Source organism: Paralichthys olivaceus, chromosome 18 (assembly GCF_024713975.1).
Source record: "Paralichthys olivaceus isolate ysfri-2021 chromosome 18, ASM2471397v2, whole genome shotgun sequence".
NCBI lineage: Eukaryota > Metazoa > Chordata > Actinopteri > Pleuronectiformes > Paralichthyidae > Paralichthys > Paralichthys olivaceus.
Window position 1 is genome coordinate 8468629 of NC_091110.1, and position 10630 is coordinate 8479258.

The following is a 10630-nucleotide window of genomic DNA, read 5'->3' on the forward strand; positions in this document are numbered from 1 at the left end:
AATTCTGCCCCCATTGTACGGGACACCTTCTCACCTGAGCACAATGTGAGGCTCTGTCTCTTTGTGCTATTTAAAAGTTATATTGCTTAATTTGACTGTCAATCATGACACAATAAACGGTTCAAATGACTATTAAAACAGCTTTATTCCCACTGCATTTGGCAACATTACTCTGTGACTATTTTTATGCTCACATTTCATGATTTCACTCTGTACACTCCTCAATGTGAGTAAGAGTTCCTGGTGACTCAAAGTTCATCCTTAGGACACTCACATCTGTCCAGTGGGTGCTGGGTGTTAATGCTGAACAGTAGAGTTATAATTGGGAGGCATTTTGTCAGGGGGAGTCCTGGATGCAGAGCCTGTTGATGCTGTGTGAAAAGATCCTGGTTTGAAGGTTCCGTCTGTGAAATGGTTGACATCACATAGCATGCTCTGATTTGATCAGATCCAGAATCACCTGGATGGTCTTCTCGCCTGGAATGGATGGAGACAGAGTGGATCAGATAAGATTTCACAGATAAAAATATTTCCTTTGTTATACCTGCAGACTGCATCCATATAATATTGTGAATCTTGGGAAGGTACATACCGTGTATTAAAACCCCTAAGTATTCTAAGACAAGCAATGTCTCTTATATATTAATTTGTTTCAGAATGAAGTAAAACACATGAATATTTTACCAGTATTGTTAATGGTGTTTCAGTGCCACCATGTGGACATTGTGCTGCTTGATATAGAGAAAGCCACTTTGATAGTTGGGATTACCTTCCAGATTCATTCTCGGATTCTCCAGTTTCTTTTCAAGCAGAAAGTCCATCAGCTTCCTCAGGTGTTTGAAGATCACACCAATCCGTACAGGAGCCTTTTAAAAAGGGAACACAAATTTAATATAGATACGACTTTGTCAGAGCAGACAGGTTGAGTCAAAACAAGAAAAACACAGCTTTCTTTAATCACACAAAAGTTGCAGTATCACAAGGTCTTGAAAGTGGAAAATGTGTCTACTAAGTCAAGTTTACAGGGAAACAAGTGCTGCTGCTACAGGAGGAAGCAAAGAGGGAAAGACTTTGATGCCAATGTAAACTAATCCCAGAACCACCTGGGTGACATCTGACCTGAAAGTGTATCCACCCGTCCAGCGTGATGAGCCTCTCTCTGTGCTGAATATCGATGTCACCTCCGAACAGCAGCATGGGAAACGGGGAAATCAGCGTGGTGTCTCGCAGGTAGATCTTTGTGTATTTCACCTGAGGATAAGCAGCGATTAGCACAAGTGAGACGAGGTAGATAAACAGATATCACACCGGCTCATCCATACCTTCTCCTGGTACAGCAGCCAGCCGTGTGTCTGCAGGTTGCGGTTGACAGATGACGGGTGGACCTGGGCTCTGCCTTGAGGCGTCTCCACCGTGCAGGCCAGTCGTTCCAGCACATCCACGGACGGGGTGCACAAGACCCGGGCCACGCTGTCGTAGACCCCCGCTGTCAGTGCTGCGTTCACGACTGCGATCTGTTGCTTGGACAGCGCCGCCGCCTGGGACTTGGACTGAGAAGAGGAGCGAGACGAACAGAAACCCACCTGCTCCATCATCTTCATCAGGTCGTGCTTCACATCCTGGATGGAGCACGTCAAACACAGGACGGGAGGAGGAAGAGAACACGTTTTGTGTTAAAAAAAAAAGTGATGAGAAGATGAGAGTGTGCGTGAAAACGAATGTGAGGGCGATACCTCTATTGTAATGAGAGCTGTTCGATTCAGGAAGTGTTTCCTGCAATAGGACATTTCTTCTCTCGCTCCCTCAGTCCGTATGTTCTTCCACCTAATGACAGGTGAACACAATAAAACAGGTCAGCACACAGAGTCTCATCAGAGAGGTTGTCACCAAGGCAACAGATTGTTATAAGCAGGTTTCCCCTCAGAGTTTTTATGACCTTTTAAAAATGCACATAATGAAATTCTATACCTGTTTGACAATCATACTGCAGTCACACCAGTTAAAGCATGATGCCAAACCAGAAGAGACAATGAAGCCTACAACTACAGTCCATGCTATTATTGACATGTGTATTATTATTCTATCATTATTTTCCATTTGTATATGATAATAATTCTTGTACTATAATAAATCAATCAACAGGATCTGGAGCTAGATGAGGGGCAGAGAAGGGATGGACGTATTAAATGTAAAGTACATTATCTTCCTGGCGGCTGCAGCAAACAATAGCAACAAGTTTGATGTTGCACCAGCCTAACCTATTGTTTTTATTTGTAATAAATGTATAAGTTCTCCTGAGTAACATTTAAATTTGTTCTTTCCTGCTACCAGAAGCATGGTTTATTAGATTACATCTCCATTTAACCACCATAATACATAAATACCCTTTGAGTAAAATACAGTCTTCAGAACAGCCCATACCCCAGATATGCGTTGTATATCGTCAGATGATCGGAGTTGGCTAATGCCAGTGCAGCTTTGGCCAGGTTAGCTTCCTCCTTTCTATTCATTGGTGTGGAGAAGGGAGACTTCTCAGTGATGGCTGCTGCGATCGTTGCCTGAAACAATTCTTTCATTAATATTCATTGCAAGATGTGACAGCAGACCATTTCTAAACTATATAATCATGGCATTATACAATAACAATACTCGTACAGATATAATCCTCGTTTATATAATAACAGGTGGAACGTTTGTTTTCTGATAATAATGAGGACGTGAGACTCACTATGGGCTCCAGGCAGCCGAGGATGGCTCCGTAGATCAGCATCTTGCCGATCTTCACGTTGACCGGCAGACTCGCCAAGTGGTGTCCCAGAGGGGTGAGGTGATGATCGCTGGGGTGACACGCACCGATCTTCCGCAGCAGGCTGACGGCGTTACTGACCGACTGGGGCTGAGGAGCGTCAAGGGCCCTGCTCAGGAATTCCTCCGGGGAGCCGTACTGACATTTCTACCAGAGGGGGGAGAGGAGAGATTAGGGGGACAGAAGAAACAAAAAAACTAAATGAGGCAGAGGGTAAATGTCGTTATTTTTCTAATGTTGTAACCGCAATTGGTGACGTAATCCTTAACTGTGCATCTGTGAACAAGCACTTTCCCAAAGTGAACCACGTTTTTCATGTGCAAGTGAGTATTGTTTATATACCATGATGTGAAGGCAGAGCTCCTCCAGTGGGACCCGCAGTATCTCTGGTATAGAGTAATCCATGAAGGCATCAAACCTGAGAAGAAATGGAAAGAATTAGACACATCCTTTATATTTAATGTCAATGATTTGTGTTCTTCATTGTCTCTGTGAAGTGAGTGAGAAGATCCATGCCTGAATTTTGGGTAGAGTCTAAAGCAGAAGCCGTGTCGGACACGTCCTGCTCTCCCCTGTCTCTGGAAGGCGCTGGCTTTAGAAACAAAAGTTTCCACCAGAGAACTCATCTGGCTGCTCTCGTGGTACCTGAGCGACACAACGGAATTATTATCTTGACAACTGTTGGTTGTGGTGACATATTGTTATGAATCCTCTGACTTTCTATTGTTCTTTCTATTGTTCCTGAGCTCTTACTTATTTTCTTTGGTCTTCCCAGTGTCGATGACAAACACTACATCAGGAATAGTCACACCCGTCTCAGCAATGTTAGTCGACAAAACAATCTTAAAAAAGAGAAATAGGAGGGATGTTTATTATTTATGAATAGGTTCTTTCATAAAATATATTTTTTAAATGTAAACGGGAAAATAGAATATCATCTAGAATCACATCTAGAACCTGCAGTATTTTTTTTACAATGCTTTATTACATTGTGACACATTTGGTAGTACCTTCCTAACTCCAGCAGGGGGCACTGTGAAGGCAGAAGCCTGGTCCTTGGATGAAAGAGTTGAGTGAAGAGCAACAATCCTATACCTTTAAGTAAATGACAAAACTCATAGTGAGATGGACGTATTTTTACCATTTCCTTTGTTTTCAAATGTTGCTGCAGGACAAGTGTATACTGGACTATGGCACATTAGATTAGTATGTGTGAGTGTGTGTCACCTGTTTTTGTCCCTGAACCTCTTGTCTGAAGAGAGCAGGTCGAACAGCTGCTGGATATGAGCCAGACCTGGGAGGAACACGAGAACGGCTCCGTCCAAAACTGCAAATTGTGGGGATTTGTCTGACGGAAACACAAAAGAAAACCACACAGATTTAACACACACTTCAAGAACAAACATGTATGAATTTGTGCCATCTGAAAAAAGGATGTACCTAAATAATCCACGAGGTCAACCAGCAGGTCCATGTTGATCTTGTTAGGGTTCATGTACTGCAGCACCTGCCGGGTCCTGCTGCTGAAGTGGTCGAGCTCAGGACCCAGGTCCCAGCCTGAGCCCGAGTCTCTCACTATCACCTCCTTAAACACAGAGAAACACATCGATTAACCCAAGTGGCAACCCAACGCTGCAGACTGCCTGAGCACCTGCATGCCCACACACTGGTTTACAGTGGGCAGGGCTCTGACAGGAAAAGATGATGTGACACAATCCCAGATTAGCAATGACACTTGTGGATGTCAGACCACCATTAATCAAATCTGATCAAATCCCATGACACCCAGAGTCCTTCACTGATGAAGAAGATTAGCTATGTTTTTTGCTTGTAAATCAATTTTGCTGTAATTGTTGCCTATTTTGTTGCGAAAGCTGTGGTACTTGCTCAGACTTGCTCGGAACAACTGACCAGCATCTTTGATTCAACAAACAAGATGTTAACCAATTAAAAAGAAAAAGACAGACAGCAGGAATCATAAATAAACCATCTCCCACTTTACTGCTGCAGAGAGCCGACATTACCTGGTGTTGTAACGTCTTGCCACCTTTCTGTGAGACAGAGATGCTGACTTCTTCCTCGTCCTCGAGAATTTTCTGGCAGTACTCTGAGTCCTTTTCCAGGACGTACCCTGTCTGCTCCACTATATCTTCTAAATGAAACACCTGCACACAGAACACAGGAGGATGAGTAAAGTACATCCAGTGCTCAAACCTTCCAAAACATCTAAAACAGACAAAGGGATTAAATTAGATTCTGTGAGTGTAAATTGAAACACGACCCTCACCTCCACTGGGAAAGTCCTGCCGGGAATGTTGATCACTGGGCAGCGGTTGAAGTAGTTGGAGAACTTGTTGCAGTCGACTGTGGCACTCATGAGGATCAGCTGCAGGTCCGATCTTCTCATAACAACATCTTTTAGGATGGTGAGCAGGAAGTCTGACTGCACGCTGCGCTCGTGGACCTGAGAAGACGGAGGTGAAATTTAAATTAGAACTGTCATTCCAGCACGTTGTCTAGTTTTTCACAGGCACCACACTGAACATGTGTGGCGTGTCAGGGCTTGTGTGTGGTAATGAGAGTAAAAGAGCTCTGAACGTTTTGTGCACCTTCTAATCAAAAAACTACCAGATCCAATAATTAAACAAGTGAATATTAAATTGAGGGTGGAAAGGACACAGAGGTTTTCATGAAATTGTAATATGCAAATACTGCGTCTGATCATAAAGTGTCAGTACCTCATCTACGATGATGTGAGTCAGGGAGCTGAGGTGTCTGTCGTGCTGGAGTTTCCTGAGCAGAACTCCAGTTGTGCAGTAAAGTAGGCGGGTCCACTCCCCGGACTGGTTCTCCATCCGGATCTGGTATCCGCACGGCGACGACTGAAACGTGATTTCAACATGAAGCTCGATCACTGCAGCAGGTGTCGGTGTATCTTCATTACTGTTTTATTTTTTAAGTTAGCGGCACATCGCGAAGTCGCTGTAAAATGTATTTTCACCTTGGATCCCGGTCCATCCTCACATCCCAGCTCCTGGCTGACTCTGCAGGCCAGGCTCATGGCAGATATCCGGCGGGGCTGAGTCACCACGATGTTGCAGGGCTGTGCCTCTTTGCCCCCAGTCAGCAGCTCCTCCAGCAGGAACTGAGGGATCTGAGTACTCTTCCCGCTGCCCGTCTCACCAGCAACCACTACCACACGGTGGCGCTGCAGAACCTCCAGGACACGGTGTCGGTGTTGGAAGACGGGGAGCTGCTCTCGCTCAGCCTTAAAGATCAGATACACATTTAATGTTTGCCTTTAATTTTAAACAGACGGTGCTATTTGTTTTTAAAGTGTTTTTACCTGCAGTTTGTGGGCAAGCGAAGATTTCTTCAGCTTTATTAAGAGCTCCCTGGACGCCTCAAGTGCTCCTGCAGCTTCTCTCCTCCCTCCTCTTTTCTCACTCTTGTCCTCCATTTCCTCTCCTCCCTCCCTAATATCAAGACCAGCCAGGTTCTCCCATGACTCTTCAGGCTCTTCATCTCCCCCCTGGCTAGGCCGAACCGGGTCCCCAACCTGGTCGTGGGATACAGACCCCTTCTCTTGGCTCTCGTTCTGTTGCTGTTTGAGTCTCGTCAGGAGCCGGGAGATGAACTGGTCTCTCGGTTTGTTGGCAGCCGTGCGGCTCTCTTCCTTTTGCTGCTGCTCGCTGTCCCGCCACTCCAACCACACGTCTCTGTAGGTGGGTGGAAGGAGCTGGTGCACGGACTGAGAGTCAAAGATCGAGAGGGGGGAGGAAGAAAAATCAATGAGCAAAATTGTGAGTTCAATTAGCACAGAAAAATGTCAGTATGGTGATATGAAGTACCTGCCCCTTAATCAGGGTGTAGAGTGCCAGTGTGGCTGCTAAATGTTGAGCCTGCATGCTGTCCTCAGTCAGGATGGTGGGACAAACCTCCAGAACATCATCTGGCCTCTGAATACGCACCCTGGTGGATGTAAAAAACATCCCATCGATACAACATGTTTCTAAATCCACTTATAAGCAGGGTTTAATAATCTCAATCTTAGGATGATGAAGCAAAATGATCTTTTTGTTGTGTGAATGGATCAAATTAAGTGGTCATTCAGTGCAACATGACTGTCTCTCTTACAGAGCTACAATACATACTTGCTTCTCCAGTATCGACCAGCAGGGACCTTGTGAAAAGCCGGTGCTGGGCTCTTTGGCAGGTTTTTTCGGACCCAGTCGATGAGGAACTGTTTGGGAGACTTTCCAGTCCAGCTGCGAGCCGTGTAGTCAAAATTACGAATGTCCTTCGGCTCGTTCTTTTTTATGACTGCAACGGAAAATCGGAACAGAATGATCAGTAACAAGGTCAGAGGTCAATGAAGCCAGATGTTGACCTTGGAAAGCTCAGAACAGCCTGACTGGAATCATCTTATGAATACTACTATAAAATGTAATTATAAGATACAACATCTGTCATGTCTTGCATGATGTCCTCTGTTGTGAGCCGGGGATTTTGTCTGATTGTTTCTTAAATTGTGAGTTGACATCCTGAAGGTCTTCTCCCTACACTACACACATAACTGAATACATCTCTCTTAGTCTGGGGCACTTTGTAAGTTTGCCATAAATATTTATATATTTTCGACAAACTAATTTTAATGAATGATTAATTTAATCCATGTGAGCAGCCATCAAGCCAATGTGACACTGGATTGAATCAAGTCTGATAAAATAAATCGTACATAAATATTTAACTCATGTGTTTGAGGACAAATATGAACCAAAGCCATGTTTTCTTATCATCAGGTGTGGTAGATGAGACTTTTATTAATACAGAATCTATTACATGGTAGTATGAAGTATATCAAATGATACAATTACAACCTAATGCTATGGTTCACTATATTTAGTATTTATAATTTCCTGTAAAGCCCTTTGAATGCTTTTTGCTAAACAATAAATACATTTTACATGGTATTTTCGCCAGATGTACCTTTCTCGGCAGGTTGCTCCTTTTCAGGTTGTTCAAATAAATTGAAGGTGATGCCCTCTTTATCGTCACAGGCAGGAAGTACTTTCTTTTCCTTCTGAGGGACGTCCACAACTTTTATAGCTGGATTGAACATGGGGTGAGACTCCAGTGGTTTCATTTCTAGGAATACAAAACAGATTTATTCTGTGTAAGAGACATATTTGTTAGAAGATTCGTAAGCAACACAGACAGACAGACACACACACACACACCTTGCTGTATGATGCGTATCCTGTCCTGTGCCATCCTCTGGCCCCCCTTGTCTCCTTTGGTCTTGGCAGCAGCTGCCATGTCTTTAGCATCATACAGTTGAGCAGAGAGGATCAAATACCGGTCATTCTACACAGCAAAGAAAAAACACACACCGTTACACAGCAACCAAAATATGCCACAGATTTAATGCAGTAAACTATTTCAACTTCTCACCTTTATAAAAACACAGAAAAAAGACTAATTAGCTCTGAAATGTGGTGACTTTCCATACAGGGCTCATACTACAGAGCATCCATTCACCAACATGATACAAACTTCAAAATAAAAGCATGGTGAGCATCTCCAATTATTAAAAAAAAATGCCAGCTCCAGCATCCACCATTCAGATCTAAGATATTTAAGATATTTATTGTCAGCTTAGTTTAGCATAAAAAGTAGAAATGAAGGGACACAGATACTCTGGCTCTGTCCAATGCTGAAAGAATCTGTCCACCAGCGCCACTACTCACTAGTTATCATGTTAAAACCACATTTAACTTTCAAAAGGTTGAATTATCATTTAAACTTTTCAATCAATTTTTATTACCGGGTCAAACTTTTCATCCAGTTCAGGGTTGCGCGTAGTCTTCTTCCCTCCTTCCTCCTCCTCGTCCTCCTCTTCCTCGCTGCTCTGCTCTGCATACCTCAAGATCCAGTCCTTCATGCTTACAGCTGCATCCTTTTCTGTAGCCTGGCACACAAACACCGCCAAAAACATACGAATGAACTATGATATAACAGGACAGGACACATCGGTCCAGCCAGCACATGCTTGCTAATAAGTGCACAAACCTTGGTGGGCTCTTTGCGGGTGTTCTCAGGAACCTTGGGGCTCGAGGCGGCAGGTTTCTGCTGAGCAGGAGGCTGGAACCTAGGTCTGCTCCTCTGGCTCTCTTCCTGCATCTGCTGGCTAAAACCTTCTGGAAGCTCATCTGGTAAAATGAACAGAAAATTTTGAAAATCGTTTCAGAATAAATGACTTGACAATACAGCGATTATATCTAAAACTGCTGATGCTCTATTACCATCTTTAAGGTTGAGGCAGAGCCAGTCGAGAGCAGAGAGGAGATCCCCTCCGTAGAGCACGCTGCTCTTCATCGCCTCCTCAATGTGTTCTCGCTTAAAGTTGAACTTCTGCAGAGCTGTGTACAGATCCTGACAGCACAGCAAGAGATAGAAACAGCTATAACAATCTGTCTAAAGACTAAATAAGTATAAAATCTTTGCAGTTTTGTTTTTACCAGCAGTTTCTTGCTTGTAAGTCTGCCTGATATGGGCCCTTTGTCTCCATTCTCCTGTCTGAAGTCATTGATCAGCCTGATGATCTTCTTCTCCAGCTCAGCCTGGATAGCAACCTGTGTGAACGTGTCAAATCCCATTCATTAACTACACCTTTCAAATGTTCAATGTGAGGAAAAACATGAGAGGTGAGTTTAAAACTGACAGGTGATCTACAGCAGGTGACATTGGTCAGCTTACCTTCAAAATGGACTTGTCTGAGACTCCACCTGTGTCGACCTGGGCGGTGTTGGCAAGGCTGTAGGTCTTTGGAGCTGGAGTAAGGACACAGCAGAGCAGGGCGTGTTATCTCTGAGCCAGACTTCATGTTTGTTCATGTTTGTTTATCAGTCTGACAATATGATAGTTTTGTCACCTGGTGAACAAGAAACTCACAGAAGGAAAGTGGATTTTACAAAAGATGCTGCCTGTGATCTTTGGTTAACATAAACCATAACAAACGAAGGGACAACAAGAGGGGCCCGGGTGCAAACGCTATTGCAGTGAATGTGCACAACAGACAGTAAATACAGTGACTGATCACAGCGAAAACACAAGTACGATCAAGTCACTGGACAAAGGAAGTGGCACAACATCATTAACCCTGATAAAATACAGAAAATCAGGATTATCAGACTGAAGCTGTGAGCTCAACAGTCACATCACACTTTAGGAGTCTGGCTGTTTTACACTGAAGCCAAACACAGTCAAAGAGCAGTTTTCAGGCATCACCACCTTTCGATTTGTTTTCTTTGGCTGCTTTAGCCGGCTTGTTGCTGGCTGCCTGTTTCTTCGGCTCCTCTGCCACGATGTTCCCCGCAGCGGCACCGCTCCTGCCCGCTGCTGCCGCCGCCGCCGCCGCCGGGGCCACCGGAGCCGCCGATTTCTTCTTCTTTCCGCCCATTAAGTCACAGAAACACCGCCCGTGTGTGGCGCAGTGATGTCAAATCATCAAAAGCTCACAGACGACGTTCTTATTATGAATAAAGAGCCAACATGGAGCTGAAGCGTCTATTCATCTCCGCGTATTGATGACAGATTTGACCCACGCGGCTGCCGTAGAATACGTAGTGTGTTGCATTCACTAAAATGAGAAAACTGTTTTGAAAACTACAATTTCAAATAAATGAAATTATTAAACTTGTGCTTTGTTGTGTGAAGTACAGTTTCCTTTAAGAGACACAATGGTCCTTCAAATCTACAAAATAAGCTAAACTGCTTCAATGAATTTATCAATAGTTCTTTGAGTGGTGCATTTGAAGACAT

At 44.0% G+C, this 10630-nt stretch overlaps 1 protein-coding gene across 1 annotated transcript; it reads right to left on the reverse strand.

The window, feature by feature from the left end:
* Positions 1-126: 126 nt before the first annotated feature.
* On the reverse strand, positions 127-10424 carry dhx29 (DEAH (Asp-Glu-Ala-His) box polypeptide 29). Its single transcript, XM_020082445.2, has 28 exons — positions 10100-10424; positions 9566-9639; positions 9328-9441; positions 9112-9241; positions 8879-9018; positions 8634-8777; positions 8047-8173; positions 7796-7954; positions 6961-7129; positions 6658-6778; positions 6153-6557; positions 5808-6074; positions 5545-5688; positions 5094-5270; positions 4831-4971; positions 4247-4391; positions 4034-4154; positions 3817-3901; positions 3560-3648; positions 3323-3451; positions 3149-3224; positions 2729-2953; positions 2422-2558; positions 1734-1824; positions 1323-1619; positions 1120-1251; positions 770-866; positions 127-477 (listed from the first exon to the last, which is right to left on the reverse strand). The coding sequence occupies exons 1-28, from the start codon at positions 10266-10268 to the stop codon at positions 422-424; spliced, it is 4161 nt and encodes a 1386-aa protein (XP_019938004.2). The 5' UTR covers positions 10269-10424; the 3' UTR covers positions 127-421.
* Between the last annotated feature and the right edge of the window lie 206 nt (positions 10425-10630).